We start from the raw sequence: 21,969 nt of genomic DNA, 5'->3' as shown, positions 1-21,969 counted from the left end.
CGGGTGGAGGTGGGGAAGCCGTCTTTCTGCATCGATGTCTTTGCTTCTCCATCCCATTTGGCCATATTGTTAGCCTAAAATTCTATGGTTTACTCCCGTCACAGGCACCAACTTCTCCAGCCCCATCTTGCTCAGTTGGTGAGGGGACTCGCTGCAACCCCTCAGTCCAGGGAGGACTTTTCCAGCATGCACCAGCAAGTGAGAGGGGGAGTGAGATTGTTATTCATTAAGTTCAACCTATGTTTAGTTCCTAATCTTGCACTACATTGCCAACCGAGGCAAGCAGAACATAGCCCAAAGCCTTGGGTAGACTCTCTGCTGAACTGCCCACGTGCATCTAATCTGAAGGGATGGGAAGCAGTGGAATAGGGAGCAGTGACAAACTGCAGTGAGAAACAGCCCCCAGTGCTTTGATGATGGTTTCCTGAAAGTCTGAGGGGGAAGAACATTACAAGGAGAAATGCGTGACTTACACCCTCCCTTCTGCACCCACCTGGTTATGTCACTAGTGCCTTCCTGTGACTAGAGGAGAGAAGAGCAGTCAATTTCCTTCAAGGGCCACTTGATTCTCTCTCTTTACAGTACACAGTGTTGATGCTTTCTATTCCCTTTTATAAGGATAAGTCAATTAACTTCTCCAAAACTGACTTACCAAAAATTCCACAAAGAGTTATGGATGGAGCTCTGACATTTGAAATGCTGTGGCCTTAAATATTCCAGTGTATTTAATATTCAAAAGATGGAGTGGAAGACTAGCCTCATTGGCTGGCTGTAATTATTCACAACAAAATTGGCTCCATTGTTTTTACGAAAAGAAAATGAGAAGAATACCACTTCACTTCCACAGTCCTAATGTAGTTGCTCATGAAAAAAAATTAACCGTTCTATAGGTAGTAACACAGAAACAAGTATATTACAAGTGTATCAGTATTAGTTTTCCATTGTTGCATAGCACATTACCACAAACTGAGAGGCTTAAAACTGAATGCGTTTATTATCATCGCATGGTTCTGTAGGCCGGAAATCTGGGCAGGCTCAGCTGATCTGTCGGCTCAGGATCTTGCAAGACCAAAATCAAGATGTCAGTTGGTCTGAGCTCTTACTGGAACGATCTGGGGGAAAATCCACTTCTCAGCTCATTCAGGGTTTTGGCAGAATCCAGCACCAGGCCGCTTTAGGTCTGAGGTCCCCTTTCCTTCCTGACCGTGAGCCAGGGGCCACTCTCTGCTGTTGGAAGACACCTGTATTCCCTCTTACAGGGCCCCGCAGTCGTCCAGCCAGCAGGGATGCCTTGAGTCCTTCTCAGACTTCAAATTTGTCTGCCCCTCCCAAGAGAAACTTTCTGCTTTTTAAGGGCCGGTGATGAGATTAGGCCTACCCAGATCATTTCCCTTTTGCCATATGATGTAGCGTGATAACGGGAGTAACACCAGTGGGGCAGTGGGGGGAAGGTCTTGGGGCTAGCTTTAAATGCTGCCCCCTACAGCAAAGGCACCGAAGAGATGGTCTGGGGCGATTTTTAAAGGGTTACTCTCCAGCCACAACCAGCATACAGAAAATGAGCATGACAAAAGCAAGCTTTAAAGAGTTCCTGTAAGCAATTGCTTTGAAAGGGCTTATCTTCCTTTCCACGTCACAGATGACACAGATGCAGTTTACCTATATATGAGCTCATTTGAACCTGTTTCTTAGCATCTATAATAAATTACTGACTTAACAATAGATACTAATTTACTCACTTCCCTGGGTAGTCTTAGGTATAATTTTTTTTTAACATCTTTACTGGAGTATAATTGCTTTACAATGGTGTGTTAGTTTCTGCTGTATAACAAAGTAAATCAGCTGTACATATACATACATCCCCATATCTCCTCCCTCTTGCAGTCTCCCTCCCACCCTCCCTATCCCACCCCTCTAGGTGGACACAAAGCACCGAGCAGATCTCCCTGTGCTATGTGGCTTCTTCCCACTAGCTATCTATTTTACATTTGTTAGTATATATAAGTCCATGCCACTCTCTCACTTCGTCCCAGCTTACCCTTCCCCATCCCCGTGTCCTCAACTCCATTCTCTACGACAGGAATAAAGACACAGACTTAGGTCTAACTTTGACTAGAAAGATTCTTTCCTTGTTTGATAGTTTCTCAGAAAAACAGAGTGGTTGGTTATGGAGCAGGTGGCCTAAATGATATGTACACCCTTATCTTTTTTTTTTTTACTGTCTAGAATGGCTAACTTCCTGGTACCTGTGGAATTGAAAAAATGAATTCTTAACTCTCACTTAATCAGCACAGACTTAGAAGTCTGATTTCATGAATGTCTGGTCTGAAGAGTACTTGAAAGACCTTAAATCGTGGTGAGCTTATAGACCCTTGGGAATCAGTGTTCCCTTTAAAGTGCCTTCCAGGACAGACTCAGCAGGGGAGTGTGACAGAAAAGGCCAAAGCCTTTATAAGCTTCTAGCTTCAAGCTTGTGTGAGCTGCAGTAACTTGAGGGTTTCATAAGTGTCTCCACTTCTGTGGTTTTGTTACTGTTGTTGCAGGCCCATGACGGCCCCCCAGATGAGCAGGTGTGACCAGGGTCATAAAGGGGCCACCACAGCCAACCACACCATGTCGTCTGGGGTGACTACCAGGTAATTCACTGGCTTTATTCTTCTGTGGTCTCTCAATGTCGTACAACCTGAATCTCAGCTGTTGCGAGTGAAAGGAATCCTGAAAATAGTCGATATTGAGCGTGAAAATCTCCAAGGAAAAGAGAAGAAGGTGAGAGTTGAGAGTTACACGAAAACACCTAGGCTTTTTTTGCAGTTGTCACCTTTGTAAATGAAGAGAAGTAAGCCACCTTCAGAAAGTGGCATTTATGTCCATTTGTTTGTGTGAACATGCAAGATGTTCTCTGCCTCCTGGGTGGTCTTTGAACTATTCCAGTGTTGTTTCACTTGCCTCCAAGAAAAAGGCAAAGGAAACAATAATAATCAGGAGGTGGCTTCTCATTCCAGGGCAGTTGTGCAGAGTCACCTTTCTTTCATCTGGACAGATTTTCTACAGACATTTCATCCAAGCTTTGACTTAGCCCCTTAACTGATGCTTTCACGGTTGTTGACTTAATCACCTTCCCTCTTGGTGCAACTCAGACACTGGCTGCACTAGTTAATACTTTACTTCATTCTCCCTGGGTTAACCTCTAGGTACTCTGAGACAAAAATAAAAGTTTAATTAGCTTCCTCCTCCAAGGAAGATTTTAAGACACAGCAAACCCAAAATCAGCTAGGGAGAAAGTTCTCTTTTCCCAGTATGGAGTAATTAGCAGAGGTTATAAGGAAAAACTGAATAATTTTCTATTTTCTCTAAAGCACATTTTTAAGTGTATATCATTATTTATGTAAATTCCCTGCTTATCATGTATTTATGTTAAAAATGAAATAAGTTCCAAACTATCACATCAGATATAAATTATCTGATGTGATAGTGTTACCTCAATTTCTCACATTAGGGGAAAATGATTATATGGGTTTTGAGTAATGAGTTTAAGGGATATTTAGGGGTTTTCTCTAAGCTTACTGAGCTATGTTCAACACTAGATGAAAGGTGCCCAGAGAAAGAGGGTTTCTAAAGTCCTCTCACCCATCACTCATAAAGCAAGAAGTCTCTAGAACTGAAAGGAAGTCAGCCATATTTCTTCCTAAAATATAGCACATGATGTTAAAACTGCAACTTAGATTCACCTCACCTTGAAAGTTTTCCAAAATTTCCTTCATTTGACCACATTCCATGAGTTTGTGTGTGTTTTTAGAGTATCTGTCTTTCTACAAATTATCTGGCAATGGAACGGTGTTCATGGCAGCTATAGTTGCAGCATATGTGGTAGGCAAATGAAAGATCAAGATTTTATATTTTAGGATTAGCATGGGTGTATTAGGGAGCTTACCAAAATGTGTAACTTCAAAGGCTTCTCATAAGAAAAAGCCGTAAAGAGGCCCCGCCACAGGGCCCCCGCTCTTACTCTGATAGTTACGCAGACTGTTTTTCTGACTCCCAGGTACCAGGAACAAGGCGCCAAACTGCACTTTATCAGGTACAGAAAGACAACCTAATTTTGTACTAATTCTCTCATCTTGTGATAATTTGCCTTGTGAGCTGTGTTATGGTTCCGTCAGCTTTCTTTTCATTCAGGCATGGCATCCCACTTCTTTATAAATCCTCAGGAAGTGGCTAATGGAAAGCCACTGCAGTTTGGGATGACAGTCTCTTGCAAGATGATGAACTTTCTCGATCCTTCCGATAAGGTTCTCCTAGGCCCCGCCCTGCTGCTTCATCAACTTGCATGTAATATAAGGCATCATATTTTTCTTCAGTGTGATACCTTCCTCTCATAGTTGCCCCCCATACACCTTCCCAGACCCCCAGTTAAACTTTTATAATTCCCCAGAGAAAACCTGCACTTACTGGAGGAAGGGCAGGGCCTTCCCAGAGAGGAACTGGATGAACGGCTTGCTCGGGAGGAGTTCAGAAGACCCCGGGAGTCGCTGCTGAACATCTGCACCGAGTTCTACAAGCACTGCGGGCCCAGGCTGAAGATCTTGCAAAACCTGGCCGGGGAACCACGGGTCACTGCCCTGGAGTTGTTGGACGTGAAGTCCCACATGAGGTACTGTCCTCATTTTCTCTGCCCCTGAGTGTGCACACAGCTTGGGCCGGATGTCTGGAGGGGGTTGGGGAGGGGTGTATGCGGGGGGGATAAATGTGGGGCAGGATAAAAACTTGAAACTGGCTGAAATTGATTGGTCTCCTGTAGCTTGGATGCACATCAAACAGGGTCCTCTGGGAAAATAGATGTTAAGTCTGTGGAAAAGGATCTTAGCGTGGACAGGGGGAAATGTTCTTAAAGACAGAAAAGCCCAGTTGATATATTTGCTCCTTAATAAAAGAGAGTGAAAGGGAGATTGCATCACCTGAATTCATAGGGAAGTAGCTTTCTTCCACATGCTCTTTACTGCACAAATTCTAATTTTTCACAAGAATCCAATGTCCCCTCTCTCTTATTTTACACAAAAAAATGCACAGCTACTTTCTGCTTGAGGACTTGCTCTGCCGCTACACTATCTGAGGACTCAGTGAGGGGCCTGCAGGGAAGGAGCAGTTTTAACTCGGAGCCACACTTTGGTTGAGTCTGAGATCCCTTATATACATATTGTGCATGGTAGCCTTCCAATGTTTCAAAAAAGTGTCCTGGTAAAAATTCTGCCCTAGATGAGGCCAGTCATCCTTTAAAAATTTGTACTCCTGGTATGTCAGGGAGAGCCCTCAGAATTATATCTCTGTGCACTCGTGTTTCCTTCTTCCTAAGGAGATGTCATGTCACTTGTTGCTTCAAACTATAAAGGCTGTGTCTGTATTTTCAGATTCTTAAAAGGAACATGATTCCAGATGATCTTCTATTTAGATTTGTAACAGTTTTTAAAGCATCATAAAAATTCCTTGAAAGGAAAATTCCATTGGTAACAAAATATTCACTTGGAAAGTTTAGTATATCTGTAAAACTAAAGGTAGGCTTAAGTTCTAGCCTTTCAGCAATAACATTGCAATTTGGCAAAACACACCAATTTCCTGATTATCGTCTCTTTTTTTTCTTAAAATGATTCCTCGAAAAATTTAGAAAGTACTAAGTGAGGGAAAATGAGAAGCCAGAAATGTCTGGAGAACACAGGCTCTTTATCCTCCAGACTGATTTCACATTCTCTGAGTTACTGGCACACACCCAGAAGTCTAGAGCGTCACATGTGTTCACACTCCCTGCTGTGCTGTGATGGGGAAGAACTTATTTTGCACTAAGAATTTCAGCTCCTGCACTGGGAAAGGCGAGGAAAGTTTGAAGTGTTAGGCTTCTGTTGCCATAGTAACTCCGTGCTCCGTTCAGGCCATCTCCCCTCCTTTCCTACTGATAATGACTAGCTGACCTGAGTAATTGTACATCACATTCCCAGAGTCAGAGAATCACTACTATCGACAGACATTTTGTGGAAGAAAGGGGAAAAGATTCCTGAAAGATAGGAGAGCGAGTGAAAAGGGGGGGAGGGGAGGGGAGAAATCATGATAATGGGTTAGTACCTGTCTTAGGTGTATCTGTATCTACACTCAAGGCATTTGGAGAGAGGGGAAAGCATGAGTTAGAGAGGCCTGGAGCTCCCTCTAGAGGTCAAACCCTATTAAAGGTTAAATGAGCTCTAGGAGTTCAAATGATTCGCTCTGTGCCTGGCACGGATCTAGGGCTCAATAGATGCTAACGCTAATGAGAAAGATCCACATGCTGTCCTAGACACTGGGGATGTGAAATAAAGCCCTAGTCCTCAACATGATCACAGTTCAATACGTGAGGCACACGTAAGAATACAGAATGCGGTGTTGCAAGCACTATATATCACATGTATTTATGTGTTTATTATTTTACCAAGTACTTGAGGCAACTCAGAAAATTATATGATGCGAAGGGATACAATTTACAAATTAGAGAGTCGAAACAATGTGAAAAATTAACAGGGAAATAGTTTATGATAAGATTAGCATGGGAAACCTACGTGATTTTATCACAGTAGATACTATTGATGAACTGTAAATTTGACTTTGGGCTTCTGAGTTATCAAAACAACAGGGAGAAATGGCTGATCATAAAATCACAGTGTCAATAAGATAAAACACACAACTAGGTTTTTTTGGTAAAGCAAAATCCCCTTTTTGAAATATGAAGAACAAGAAGTATCTCCTGGTTGAGGCATGTTGAAAGGAAAGAGCAGAGGGATGGGCAGCAGCCTCACCAACATCCCATCACAGGTAAAGGGCCAGTCTCACGTGACTGGATGCCTGGAGGTACCAAAAGCTGCAGAACGTCACGATGCAATTCAGCAAGAGTAACCTGTACGAGCACAGGTATTTCATGGCCTGGATCTATGGGAAGGTAGGCAGAATTTTTTAATGCCAGGGACTATTTAGACGACATCTCCTCTGTTCATGCTGTTTCACACCAGCTCTCAATAAAAATGGACCCGTCACGTTCTCTGGCCAAACAGAGTTTGCTGAGTTCCACATGTTTTGACCCTACACCAAAGCACAGGGTATAGTTAAGGTTTTCTTTTGTAAATCAAGTACACATTTGGCTGTATGTCAAAGTCAGAGCTAAATATATAAATTTTAGAATTGGGGACCTATAGGTAGTATTTAAAGTCCTAAGAATAGATAGTATCCATCAAGGATAGTATCCATGATTTTTTTTTTTTAAAAGAAATGGGACGATATAAAAGATAGAGGAGATAATTGCAAGAAGTACTCGATTTGGATCAAGGAGCCAAGAAGGGGTGTTGAGGCAATCTGTACCCCTGCATTTGCAGAAGTTATGATTGGCCGCAAGGCTCTCAAGTAAAACATTCTTGATTAGATAGAGTTTCTACCCTAAAGGAATTTATTACCTCATTTTCCCAGACTAAAGCTGCCACAGCAGCAGAATAGCAGGACGGTAAGCTCTGCAAACGAATTTTTCTCTCTCTCCCCCCTCGCCCACCTCTCTCCAACTCTCCCTCTTTCCTTTCTCCCCCTCCATCTCTCCCTTGTGTTCTCAAGATTTTCATGTGATAGTACAGCAAAGACTGTATTAAAGGAAATTTTTGTTTTATGCTGGAAGCATATTCATTTTGTAACATGACCAGAGATGAGAGAAATTCAGTTAATAATCCATCAGATGACACAAATCCAACTCTAAGTATTGTTTTCAAGCTTGAAATAGATCGGTTATTTCTCTAGCATTTCTTAAGGTTACCTACAAGATAACAAGGGAAAAGAAATCTGTGTATATACTAGATTTGTTGTGGTGGTCACTTCATGATGTATGTGAGTCAAATCATTGCGCTGTACACCAAGAAATATGTGTATATAGATATACTTTTATCTGTCAATCAAACGACCTGAAAAGTAAAGCATTATTTTCTGCATGGCACATTTGTGAGAAAGAGATAAACAAAAGAGTGTGAAGACTGTTTAAAACGATTTCTTTAAAACACACACACTCACACACAATTTCTAGAAGGACAATGTGTATGTTCAGTCTGGAGAGAGTATGAGTGGGGATGAAGAGACAGTGACTGTTGATAGTGAAGGGTTGCCATGGAGAAGATGGGTTGAATTCATGCTTCCAGATGAAGCCTCATAGGAAAATATTGAGGGAATTTGGGGACCTAATATGAGGAGAGCGTTTCACAGTGTGGATGTCCAAAGATGGAATGAGCTGCCTCATGCAGTGGTGAATCCTCCATCCATGGCACTAATCACACGGAGCAATTGTAGAGCAATCCATGTGGCAGAGGGGCAAGGGCCTAGCTCTGATTCCTATACCAGAGTGCCTGTCGGAATCACCTGGGGTGCTCTTAAACTGTAGTCCTTTTTAAGCATTTGTCCTGTCTCTCTTGGAGTAATCAAAAGGACTTCTTATTAAAATGCTATAGTTAATACATGGGAAAAAAGGAACGATACAGTATTACCATTGTACTACTTCTAATGAGTTGAGGAATCTGTGCAGTGATCACTAGTAGCCACTGACATCATGAAGAGTGACAGCTGGGAATCACGTACGTCCTGAGGAAAGTACACATCGCCTATGAAGGACACATACCAGAAAATCAAAACCTAATCTGATCTAGCCCCTGGATCTAACTACCAATTGAATTACATACAGGAGAAATAGGATAAATTAAATGACACCATGGAGATTCAATCAGCAAAATCCAGAGTGCAGGAAATGCTACAGGACCAACAGCTAATTTCTCCAACAAATAAATTACTAGATGTCAAAACAAGAGCAGAAGAGGGGGAACCTACAAATTGAAAAGACTTAAGAGATATATCAACCAACTGAAATGTATGGGCCTTATTTTGTCCAGGTTTGTTTTTTAAAACGTTTATTTACAAGTTATGAGATAATGTGGCAGAATGTTCCCAGTTTAGGGAGTCAGTGTGCTGGAAGGAGGGTGATTAGCATGATGCTGTGTGGGAAAATTCTCATGGTGGCTTTCTAAGCTTATTCTTTAAAAACAAAACAAAACATTTTAGGTTGGCAGAAATTGCACACTCCCTTCTGAAGTTGGCACCATACGACACCCAGACAATGGAGAGCCGTGGGCTTCGACGCTACATCATGGAGATGCTCCCTATCACCGACTGGACCGCCGAGGCAGTGAGGCCGGCCCTCATCCTCATTTTAAAGAGATTGGATAGGATGTTCAACAAAATTCATAAGATGCCTACTTTGAGGTGAGGAGGCCTCCTAGTCAGCTGTTGGTATTACAAGCTTCAAACTTCAAGTTTGTCATTTTTGAAGGTGGTGGATCAATCCGCAGTTGAATGAATGGCTCAAAAGTGTTAGGTTGGTTATATGTGCAGAGCTAATCAGGTATACGAAAGCATAAGTAGCAGGGTCTATATTTTGAGGAAATAACATATTCTTCAAAAAAATATATTTATCTTGAAAAATCTATTCACTTCTTAGCTATCAGGTTCCTTATCTGACACACATAAGAAATTCAATGTGTATCCTTTAGTTCCTTTTAAAGTAAGGCAAGCTATGCCTTATAAATTAAACAACTAAGGAGAGAAGAAAAATTAGCTTGATGTTCAAACATGTGTATTTAACATAGTATTTTAGGTACCAGTTTATAGAAATGCCAAGCTTTACAATAATCAGCGAAGCAGCAGCTAAAGAGCTCTCAGGGTTGATAACAAATACCTAATTTTCACCTTTTCACCTAATTGAGGTGGTACTAAATCAATGTTATTGCCACTTGCCCTCCACTCAGTGGCCTGAAATATCAGTTGGTAGCCTTTCTGTGAGCAGACGCCTCCGAACCAGGCTACCTGGAGTTCTGAGCCCAGTTTGGAAACCTATAGCCACAGTGAGAAGATACATCAATTGATAAATGCTAATAAACCCACTAGTTTGGAAATTTCCACTTTGGGTTAGTGAGACCATTTTCTGTCCTGTTAAACTAAACCCCCAATCAATGCAACTCTTGCCCAAGAATCTGTAGCATTTACTGTTCAATTTGTCAGAACTTTTCCAGGTTTTATCCTCTGCTCTTTTCATTTATGCAGCCATCAGAAGCTGTTGAATTTATTAAAAAGAAATTGAAAGATTTTATTCTAATAATGGACAGTTTGCTCCTATATTCTTTTCTACCGTGATGATGGATGCCTATATGTTATTTCAAGGTTATTTATTTTAGTAGCATAGAAATGAGTATCCTTAAAGCACTCCTATTTTCTTTAGTGGTCCCAGTGGAACATCTGTGCCTATTGGCAAATGGCCAGTCTTATAAATCTCACGAGGGTGTGTTAAAATAACGTTTCTTCTAAAGATGTTAACATCTCCATAGGCTAGCTCATTTGTCATATAACTAAACCCATTACAAAGAACAGCAGTTTCCTAAAAGTAGACGTCTGGATAAACTCATAGACTTGATTAATTGTAGGCAATTTTCTTGGTGTGCATACTGTGAATTTGGGGTTGCCTTGGATTTAATTTCTTCAGGTGATCTCAGTTCAACAAGAGAAATGTTGACTGAACCTAACCTGTAGGTTACTTGAGCATCAGGAATGTCAACATAGCCTCATGTATGAACGTTTCCATTTTGTCATTGTAGAGATTTCAATTTGGTAGGCAATATAAGCTTAGAAATTATTTCCAGGAAATAGCATTGATCTCAGTAAAGCCCAACTTGTTTATTTAGGGGGCCACAGAAACGACTCTTCAGTACTGAGACAATTACAGACCAGATTGTTTTCTATTACAGAAAATCTCATATTCATCTAATTGGGTTATGTATACCACCATTTATACTACCATAGAATGTAGCCCCCAAATATCATTTTTTAGGAGGCAAAGAAAGAACACTTTTTAAATAGACTGTTTTCCTCTAATGCCATCTTTTTGGCAAGAGTTAAGCCATATAAATCTAATTAGTTGCAGTCTGGTATAAAAGCTGATGAGATCAACTGTAGTCTGATAAAAAAACATTTCAGAAACACAGCCTATAGTCAAATTAGTTCTACTGGGAGTAATGACTCCTATGATGGGTTTCCTAAAATGGTAGTCTCATACCCTCTCTCATAGTTAAAACCAGGAAACTTGAAATGCCACCCATTCATCATCTCTGTTTTTTCTTCAATAGATTTTGTCTCATTAGTCGAGTGGGGCAGGAGTGCCTCTGCTACGTTTTCAGTATCCTCTTCCCTTCCTAATGTGCTCTGTACTTTTGGAACAACGTGGGTAAACTTCCTCCCCTCTGAAGCATTTTGTTGTCTCAGACACCCATCCTGTCTTAGATGGCGTCAGAATCACTGTCTCATTCACTCGTTTCAGACAGTCTCCAGAAGGGAGCCACGCTGCTAATGGCTCCTATATTGTATTCCAGGCGACAGGTTGAGTGGGAGCCTGCCAGCAATTTGATTGAAGGGGTTTGTTTGACACTTCAGAGGCAGCCAATCATATCCTTCCTGCCTCACCTTAGGTCACTGATCAATGTCTGTGTCAATCTGGTGAGTAGCCAAGTGGCAATCTTCTGAAACTTTACAAAATTTAACTCTGCTATTGATTTCTCTGAATTGAAGATTTACAGGTCAACCTATCTACCTACACACCTACCCATGAAAACAGATGGCTCAGGTGACACTGAAAATAGTGAGGTACATTTCAAGGTAGTGTGTGGGGAGATCAAGGGGCCCGTCCCTCTACAGATGGGATTTTGGTGTGCTGCTTCCCACGCACTACTCTGACAATTGACCTCTTCAAGTTGCGCTGAGAGTTGAGGGCTGCCAGTTGGAGAGTGGGGTGGCGGGAGACTGCACAATTGGCTAGAAGTTGAAGTAGTCTGGGGTGGGGGAGATTAAAATGCAAAGAGGATTTTTTTTTCTTTCTTAGTGAAAAATCACATTATGGGTTGGCCAGTCTAGGATTTACAGGAAAACAAAAAATTTTTTATCAGTTACGTAATATCTAGAGTCTGGTCCTGACAAGGTTTTGTACAATGTGGAAACCATGGTAGAGCATTTCATTGAATAGAATCTGCTGCTTAGCTAATTGAGCAATAGATCTGTAGCTGGAATGCCTAGCACAAGTAGAGCTCTTGCCATCATCATCGTTGTCGGTATTTGCTCCATCAAAGAATGTTGATTGCATTCCTTTGAGTCCGCAAGTAAGTATGTCCAGTCTCCTGCTTAGAACAGTTTTGGGTTCATCTCTCATTATTTACATAGTTATGAGCAACATTCTACAAAACCTTGGCTGAATCCAGTGTAAGCGTTTGATCTGACTCCAGACATTACTTGCCTTCAGAAGAAGGCAACACGAACAGATTGAAAGTAACATGCCCAACCTTCAAATTTTTTATTATCATTATCATTATCATTATTTTTATTATTATTGACTGAGACTCCCTTACTACAGTTGCATGAAATTGCAATAGTCAAGGCTGGTCATGTGCTCTGTTTGTATTTCAGGTGATGGGAGTGGTAGGACCCTCCAGTGTTGCTGATGGATTACCCCTTCTTCATCTCAGCCCTTATCTCTCACCACCTCTGCCCTTCAGCACAGCTGTTGTCCGGCTTGTAGCATTGCAGATACAGGTGTGACTGCCTTACCTGTTTGTCACGCTCATTACGTTGCTGGTTGAGGCACCTGATCATGGTGTTTGTTCTCTTTTATTTTTCTGCAAAGGCTGGGCAAAATCTGTGAAACAGAAGTGTAAACATCTCCAGACTTTTACAGTTTTGGAGCTTCAGCCCTGAGCTTGGTCCTAAAGTTGTGCTTCTGTAATTCTTCTTGAGATCTCAAAAATAGCAGAGTCATTTAGTCCTGCCACAACCTCAGGAGCCGCTTCCGTCGTTGAAAACGTGTGTCAGTACCTTAGGAAAATAATGGTTCCCAGATAATCAGCTCACAATTGTTAATTAAAAGAGGCAGTAATGTTCAAAGTCCGGTTTTAAATTATTTGCAGAAAGAATTGCAGTAAAAAAAATTCAAATATTATTACTAGACTTTGAATATCTTAATTTTCTTTAATGGTTGTGGGCTGAATATTGCGGGTGCTTTTTTTTAATCATTTTTCTCCCACTTCTTTTATTTCCTAAAATTAAAATAATCATTCCCAAAGCAAAAAAGTATAGAACGCCAATTTCCCTGCCTATTTCTGTGTGTCACCTAACTTTAAAGAGTGACAAATCACCAGAAAGCTTTCTGACCAATGGGAAGTATAGAATGGCTGTAAATGGATAACCGACCCATCCATTATCTGACAACCAAGTTTGATGGTCCATCGTCCAGAGAATGGTTAGATGATGGAAAACAGATTAAGCAAGCGCTGTGGCTACCAGGCAGAAGGGAAATAAAGACATCCCTAAAGTGATACATTTTGACAACACGTATACAGAGATCATTTATTTCTTTTTATATTGTCTGTTGCTTTCTGGCTTGAAGAAGGTCTTATACAGGGGAGAGGATTTTTAAATAACTCCCCAATGGAGCAGGTGGCAAGTTCTCCTTTTCTTTGGTCACTATGATATTTATTGGTGGACACATGGATAAAATGAATGGGGAAGTGCGGTTGTTTTTGTACCAGACTATACGTGTCATGATTTTTCATTTGATACTCAAGATGTTGCTGTTTTTTTAGGTATATAGCTCTCCATTATGTCAAACAAATGGTAAAGTATCGGTTTGGGGTGAATCTTGGACGCTGCACAGATGACAGTTGAACTCCTAGTTTGCAGGTGCAGCCGTCAGGGAGTCCCCGTCTCCTCCATGCTGTGTAAAAACAAACAGACTGAATGGGTGAGGGGGTCCATTAATCTTTTTTTCTATTATTGCTGCACAGGCTTTAAAAGAAGATTTTCCTTTAAGTCATGTGATCTCCCCATTCACCAATCAAGAGCGAAGGGAGGGGATGCTTTTAAATCTGCTCATCCCATTTGTGCTCACAGTAGGATCTGGAAGCAAAGGTCTGATTAATTTAACTAAAGGAAATTTATCATTGTTGTTGTGTTTTCTTAAGTGTCAGGCTGTTATTTCTTCCTTTTCCCATGAAGGCCGTCATTGAAGTTGATCTGAATGATTTACACAAGGGTATCTTAGGAAATAAGAGTTTTTCTTTCTTTTCAGTTTAGCTGCCCTTGGTCAAGACTGTCTCTGCTCCACTTAGAAGATACATCCTATTTAAAAGCATTTCAGTACAGCAAAAATCAGGAGAGCATTGTTTCGATTAAGAAAATGGTATTAACTGAAGTACAGGATGATGTGAATTGACAGAGAACGGACTGGATAACCTACTGACACTAGGTTTAGTGTAAATCCTGCCACTGTCACTAAATTCCAATATGTTTTCATTACTCTTACTTCTTGGGGGATTTTTTCTTTTAGGAAAAGTTTATCTCAAACATAAAGACAGTGCATTATGAGTATTTGAGCAGGAAAAAAAAAAAAAACAGAAAAGAGATTGAAATGGTAAGCGGGAGATTTGGCTAAGAGCAGGGACCCTTGGGTGCTGACTACGGAGGAGACACCCAGTACCAGGAGCGCTGCTTCTGTCCATAGGAGAAGTTGTACTTGGTGGGGAAGGCACTCGAATTTCTAGGGTGTTCTAGTTTGGAATTGGAGAAAGAGCTGAATTTTTCTGTGTCTAACGTGGAAAGTCTACCTCGTGACTTGCTTTTCTTTCCACTTCCTCCTTCCAAACTCTGCCCGGCAGATAGCCCATGGCTGGAGCAGCCTGAGGTGCAGCTGCTACTGCAGACCGTCATTAATGTGCTCCTGCCTCCACGGATCATCAGCACGTCCAGAAGCAAGAGCTTCATGTTGGAGAGCTCCCCCGCTCACTGCTCCACCCCGGGGGATGCAGGCAAAGACCTGCGCAGGGAAGGGCTGGCAGAGTCCACCAGCCAAGCAGCATACTTGGGTGGGTACTTCTCTCTAGATAGGTAGGTAGGTAGGTAGATAGATAGATAGATAGATAGAGAAATAGAGAAATAGAAAGATATAGATATATACACACATATGTATATGTATACATGTATATATGTATATACATATGTACTTATTTAGTTATGTTCCACCTTGACTCAAAAAGTATTTTATTTTTATTTTTTTTACATCTTTATTGGAGTATAGTTGCTTTACAATGGTGTGTTAGTTTCTGCTTTATAACAAAGTGAATCAGCCATACATACACATATGTCCCCATATCTCCTCCCTCTTGCGTCTCCCTCCCTCCCACCCTCCCTATCCCACTCCTGTAGGTGGTCACAAAGCACTGAGCTGATCTCCGTGTGCTATGCAGCTGCTTCCCACTAGCTATCTGTTTTACGTTTGGTAGTGTGTATATGTCCATGCCACTCTCTCGCTTTGTCACAGCTTACCCTTCCCCCTCCCCATGTCCTCAAGTCCATGCTCTACAAAAAGTATTTTAAAAGACCTCAATCCAGAAAGTATTTAGAGAAGCCACTTCAGCACGTACAAAGCATCACCCTTGACTTCTACCTTCCCATTACCCTATCCCTGCTGTGACTGTGTGGAGTACTAATAAGTATTCGACCATTCCATGTGACCCATGGAATACTAACAGCTACTCCTTGACTAGAATGAACTAAGCTGGGGAGAAATGACCACTGTTGCCACAGCACTGAGACTAAGGAGTACTGGCAACAGAAAATCTCAAAAGGAGGAAGCTGAAAAAATCTTGCCTGACATTTTTCAATTCACCAAAGCAGACCTTGGTGGGGAGTATAAGATGAAAGCAGACACAATGGTAAAAACAGGTTCTTCAGGTCCTTGGAGTTTGGAGTGTGTGTGTGTGTGTGTGTGTGTGTGTGTGTGTGTGTGGCGGGGGGATGTTTGGACTGCATTACTGAGGAATGTATTTGAAAATGATGTGATAATGAGAATGAAAAAGGAAAAAAAGAAACAAGGCTGCTTGTGCATAGGACTTGCCCGTGTGGGGCATGGTGGCCAGAGACGTGAGGTTGTAGGGTTCAGATAAAATCTAGATTCTGGTACAGAGCCCTGCATGAGGTTTAGGACTGTACAGAGGATGGTGGGAAAAGAGACCTTAGCATGTAAGACAGGGATAGGAGAAAACACATAACGGGTAACTATCTTCAGTTCTCTCCACTTTCTGCCTTTTCTTAAAAATTGAAGTATAGTTGATTTACAGTGTTGTGTTAGTTTCAAGTGTGTAGCAAAGTTATTCAATCATACATACATACATAACTTTTTTTTCAGATTCTTTTCCCTTATAGGTTATTACGAAATATTGAGTATAGTTCTTTGTGCTGTACAGTAGGTCCTTCCTTGTTATCTATTTTATGTATAGTCATTTGTATAGGTTAATCCCAAACTCCTAATTCATCCCTCCCCCCTTCCCCTCTGGTAACCATAAGTTTGTTTTCTATGTCTTTGGGTCTATCTGTTTTGTATATAAGTTTATTTGTATCATTTTTTTAGGTTCCACACATATAAGTGATATCATATGATATTTGTCTTTCTCTGACTTACTTCACTTAGTATGATATTCTCTAGGTCCATCCATGCGGCAGCAAATGGCATTATTTCATCCTCTTTATGGCTGAGTAATATTCCATTGTATAAATATATCTCATCTTTACCCATTCATCTGTCAATGGACATTTAGGCTGCTTCTATGTCTTGGCTATTGTAAATAGTCCTGCTATGAACATTGGGGTGCATGTATCTTTTCGAATTATGGTTTCCTCCAGATGTGTGTCTAGTAGTGGGATTGCAGGATCATATGGTAGCTCTATTTTTAGTTTTTTAAGGAAGCTCTGTACTATTCTCCATAGTGGCTGTACCAGCTAATATTCCCACCAACAATGTAGGAGGGTTCCTTTTTTTCCACACCCTCTCCAGCATTTATTTGTAGACTTTTTGATGATAGCCATTCCAACTGGTGTGAGGTGACACCTTGTAGTTTTGATTTGCATTTCGCTAATTAGCGATGTTGAGCATCTTTTCATGTACCTTTTGGTCATCTGTATGTCTTCTTTGGAGAAATGTCTATTTAGATCTTCTGCCCATTTTTTGATGGGGTGTTTTTATTTTTTTCTATTTTCTGCTTTTTTAATGAAGGTGAATCCTTTGGTTACTTGGCCAGGCTACTGGACCTCTATTTTAAATTTATTTTTACCTTTATTCTGAGCATTTAGTGTGCAATAACGAGTGTTTTCTATACTTTACATTATCATCACTTTGAATCCTCACAACGACTCCAAGAAGTACATATTCTCACTTTAGGAAGGAAGAGGCTAAGCCCCAGAAAGGTTGAATAACTTACCTAAAGTCACACTGTCAATAAGTAGCAGAGCCAAATTTCAGATCGAATCCATCCAGCACCAGAAGCCCTGAGCCCTTTGCTATCCTGTTTGTGTGTTGGGCTGTTGCTGGTGAAGGTGGAAAGCAGAAAGGCAGAAGCCCAAAGAAGGCCAACAGGCACATAACAGGTAGAAATGTCACCAGGATCAGGGTAGGGTTAGAGGAGTGTTGCTTTTTGTTCATATGTTTGTTATGATGAGGGAGAGGAATAGGGGTGAGTAGATGCGGAAGGAAGAATCTTACATCTCTCTCTGTGTTATATGACCTGGTTTTCCCCTGGAAGTGCCCTAAATAGACGGTAAAGGTGTAGGTGACTCCTGAGGGCTTTAGGGAATTGGATTTCTATGTGTCTTCTAGATGCTGAGATGGGCCTTAAGACGTGATGAAGAAGGCCCAGGTTCCCTTGACTGCCCCATGGGAGACCCTGTGGGGAGAGCCGGGTGGTAGAGGAAGCCCTCACCATAATCTCTGATGTTTTTACAATATTCTGGTTTGTCCTGACACACTGTTTGGGAAATCTGATTCCTGAAAATAAATTTTAAAATGTAGATTGTGACAAGGCTGCCAGAATCTGGAAGAAAAGAGATATTGTTCAAGAAATCCAATACGGTTTAGCAAGAGATATCGTGAGAGGTGGAGGAGGGAAGATAGTGTTTTCTTTTCTGGAAGGATTTACTGGTTACTCTGGGGAAGAGTTTAGGATGGAATCAGGAAGGGAGTAGGAAGGGGAAGGACTACTTTTTTAAACTTTATGCATTTCTGCACGGTCTTGATTTTGCTTTTATTAGCAAGAATATATTATCTCTGAGCTTAAAAGAAAAATATTTTAAAACACCCATGTTTTAGTTTCAGATGTGAGTAATACGCTTGTATTACCATGAAGCCACTATGACAAAACTCTTAGAAGTATTAGCCACACATCATGTTTATACCACATTTCCCTTTCAATTCTGTGAAGAGCTTTGGTCTGTATTTTCCAAAATACTAGTTAAATGCACTTAAGAAAGATATATGTGTTCTCTTAATCAGAATCAAAGCATGTTTACCATAGAAATTTCTGTCTTGATGTCAGAACACTGTCACTCAGCAGTACGCTCAAGTCTTTCGAAACATAGAGAGAGTTTAGACATTTAGAAATTAGATGCGTAAAAAGGCTGTGGATGTGGGCAGCTGGATGTGGGCAGGGTTCCTCCGAAGCACAGATCTGCAGGCTCACTTGTGTCTTTTCCTGGTGTGAAGCGCTGAAGGTGATTCTCGTCTGCTTTGAGAGGCAGCTCGGCAGCCAGTGGTACTGGCTGAGCCTCCAGGTGAAGGAGATGGCCCTGAGGAAGGTCGGCGGCCTGGCCCTGTGGGACTTCCTCGACTTCATCGTGCGGACCCGCATCCCCATCTTCGTGCTCTTGCGCCCTTTCATCCAGTGCAAGGTGTGCTTCTCCTCCAGGAAGTGACAAGCTCCGCGAATGTGCTGCTTTCCAGAGCAGGGCAGGATGACAGCAGCAGTCTCGGGGCATGTGCTATATAGCTAGTCAGGAGGACGTGTTAATACCATGCTTGACGAGAAATCAGCCCAAACAGGTATCCCAGAGGATAAAATTTCATGTTAGAAGTACCATCACAGTAAGAGCTTAATTAACGTCAGTGAAACTTTGCCCTCTCCCCATTTACCAACCCCCCCCCCCCCCAAGAAACAAAGATTGCCTGGATAAAAAGATCTGAAGAATGGTCTCTTGTCTTCAGGGGCATGACTGAGATCTGATTTTAAATAAACATGGGGAAAAATGAGATAGTTAAAGCATGTTTTTCCTCTGAGACCCTCAGTATTCATCTGCTCTTTTATTCTTTTCGTGCCTCGATTTCTGGGCGCTGTGATTCAAAACAGCATATTGATTAAGCACTTCCTAAGCACTGTTCTAAGAACTTTGTATGTGTTACCTTATTTAAGCTTCACCACCAACTATGAAATAGATACAATAATTAGCTCATTTTACAGATGAGAAAATTGAGGACCTGAGAATCTATGCCTTCCTTTCAGCTTCTGGCCCAACCAGCAGAGAACCACGAAGAGCTTTCTGCCCGACAACATATCGCTGACCAGCTGGAACGGCGTTTCATTCCACGCCCTCTGTGTAAGAGCTCCCTCATTGCTGAGTTCAACAGTGAACTAAAAATTCTAAAAGAGGCAGTTCACAGTGGATCAGGTAAGTATGCAAGGGGTATTTTCCATTTGTTTTACTCATGGAACTTACAACCTACAAAGAATGCCTCTTTTTCCAGGTCACTGCTCTTTCTGGAGCCAAGTATGCAGTAGCCATTTCGGTACAACTGGTAGATTTGACCCTGTGATCCTTGCCAACAACAAAACAAATCCAGGGGGATATCATAAGAGTTTCATTGTATTCCTTTTCTGAATATTTTATTTTCAATCTTTATTTCAGTAGTTCGGCTTTTTCTTGAATATTTAGCTAGGGGGGAAAAAAACCTATTTAAATTCTTACCTTCATTTCCGTTTTGAAAAGGAAGAGGGAACTCATTCATTGAGTGTCTGTTATATGATAGATTATTTCATAGCTGTTATTTAATCCACACAAATACCTGCAAGATGCATAACTGAAAGTCTGCTTATAGAATGAAGAAACTGAGACTCAAGAGAGGTTAAATAACTTACACACAAAGACAGTGACACCAGTGAGGGGACTTAAAACTGGGTCTGTATGATTGATGATAAAATTCACAAATTGGAGGGAGAGAGGGTTGAATAAAAACCGGCAGGCTAGTTTACATTATCCAAAAGATTTTCTTTGGGAATGTATTGTTTACTTTTATAATTATATTAATTGCAGGTCACCAAGGAAGGAAAATAAATCATTATCTGCCATTAGAGGGCAGTCATTACCCATAAGTAGAAGACTATCATCCATGTGGCTTTTTTTTTCCTTTCTAAAACTTTTAGGGTTGTTCTCAATGTATTAAAGACCAAAAAACTGACAAATACAATCTTGGTGAAATCTACTCAGGGCCATTCAAATGTTCTGCTTTATAATAAAATAATATAACATAGAACCAAGGGGGTGGTTTATAAATTGTAATCTCCAGAAAAGGGGAATAAGAACACAGTTTTAATTATGTATTCTAATTTTGGTTGTAAGGTTCCTTTCAGACAATGTATTTATTACTTCTATATGCTTGGGTCAGGTAACGTACAATTCTCAGTGAAAAAATGAATTTGCATTCTGCCAGCCTTGGAAAATAAAACTGAAAAACAATGACAGAGGGAGCAACATCAAAACATTTTATATTGTTAGAGATATTCTGCTCCCCCAAGAAAATTATTCAATTATAAGTACATCAGTGGCCAATTCTCTCTTTTTTTTTTTCTTCCCACCATTTTCAGTTCCATTTGCTACTTTGTCCTAAAGATCATCTATCTGGGACATACTATTTGAATGACCTTTCCTTAAAAAAATATAAGTTGTCTGGGAGGAGCTTGAAGCTAGCATTTGTTTTCTTTCAAGATCCTCACCATGGATTTTCTTTGGTCTCTCAACCCCACTAGCCTACCAAGGGAAGACATCCATCAGCACCGTGGGTACCTCCACCTCTGCTTACCGCCTGAGCCTGGCCACCATGTCACGCTCCAACACAGGCACCGGCACAGTCTGGGAGCAGGACAGTGAGCCATCCCAGCAGGCTTCACAGGACACCCTGAGTCGAACTGATGAGGAAGATGAGGAAAGTAGGTCACCCTGCAGAATCTGGGGTGGTGGGAGGTGGGAGGTCATGTGTGACACAGCTTGGCCATGTGCATGAGGGCTTGGGAAGGATTTCTACCTTCCTGACCTTTCTCAGTTCTGATCTTCTGGTCGTTTTTACAAAAAGGATTTAAAATGGAATTGTGACTGATCCCATGACTTCTAATGCCTGCTTTTCTATAAATTCCTTGATATCCTTGGTCATTTGGTAGGAGTTCAGGCAAAAAGTAAATCTTTTTTTTTTTTTTACATCTTTATTGGCGTATAATTGCTTTACAATGGTGTGTTAGTTTCTGCTTTATAACAAAGTGAATCAGTTATACATATACATATGTCCCCATATCTCTTCCCTCTTGCATCTCCCTCCTTCCCACCCTCCCTATCCCACCCCTCTAGGTGGTCACAAAGCACCGAGCTGATCTCCCTGTGCTATGCGGCTGCTTCCCACTAGCTATCTACCTTACGTTTGGTAGTGTATGTATGTCCATGCCTCTCTCTCGCTTTGTCACAGCTTACACTTCCCCCTCCCCATATCCTCAAGTCCATTCTCTAGTAGGTCTGTGTCTTTATTCCTGTCTTACAAAAAGTAAATCTTTAGTGACCCCTAAGTTTTCTTTGAGCTTATGTATTCAACCTTTTCACTAACTCATTTAAATTGTGGTTAAGTAACGAAGGGGAGTGTTTATTCCCCTTTCTCCTGGCCATCTTGCTTAGAAGGTCAGTCAGTACTTACATGACCCGATTGGGCAAGGAAAAGTGAGCACTGCATATGCTTATAACTCAGAAAAGACCAGCCAGCTATAT

The 21,969-nt window shown here is 41.2% G+C and overlaps 1 protein-coding gene across 11 annotated transcripts in view; it reads left to right on the top strand.

The window, feature by feature from the left end:
• Positions 1 to 21,969, top strand: part of UNC80 (unc-80 homolog, NALCN channel complex subunit) — a 242,910-nt gene that overhangs the window by 200,610 nt on the left and 20,331 nt on the right. For all 11 annotated transcript variants that reach the window (XM_067740745.1, XM_067740742.1, XM_067740738.1 and 8 more), the window contains exons 48-58: positions 2,544 to 2,636; positions 4,043 to 4,078; positions 4,433 to 4,651; positions 9,097 to 9,297; positions 11,454 to 11,577; positions 12,538 to 12,663; positions 13,911 to 14,034; positions 14,781 to 14,987; positions 18,656 to 18,840; positions 19,449 to 19,614; positions 20,970 to 21,149. In XM_067740745.1, the coding sequence (XP_067596846.1) occupies positions 2,544 to 2,636; positions 4,043 to 4,078; positions 4,433 to 4,651; positions 9,097 to 9,297; positions 11,454 to 11,577; positions 12,538 to 12,663; positions 13,911 to 14,034; positions 14,781 to 14,987; positions 18,656 to 18,840; positions 19,449 to 19,614; positions 20,970 to 21,149 (1,661 nt within the window). The remainder of the gene's footprint in view (positions 1 to 2,543; positions 2,637 to 4,042; positions 4,079 to 4,432; positions 4,652 to 9,096; positions 9,298 to 11,453; positions 11,578 to 12,537; positions 12,664 to 13,910; positions 14,035 to 14,780; positions 14,988 to 18,655; positions 18,841 to 19,448; positions 19,615 to 20,969; positions 21,150 to 21,969) is intronic.

The sequence above is a fragment of the Pseudorca crassidens genome, chromosome 6 (genome assembly GCF_039906515.1).
Source record: "Pseudorca crassidens isolate mPseCra1 chromosome 6, mPseCra1.hap1, whole genome shotgun sequence".
Classification (NCBI taxonomy): domain Eukaryota; kingdom Metazoa; phylum Chordata; class Mammalia; order Artiodactyla; family Delphinidae; genus Pseudorca; species Pseudorca crassidens.
Note: the sequence above shows the minus strand (reverse complement) of the source record. Positions and strands in the feature narration are given on the sequence as shown.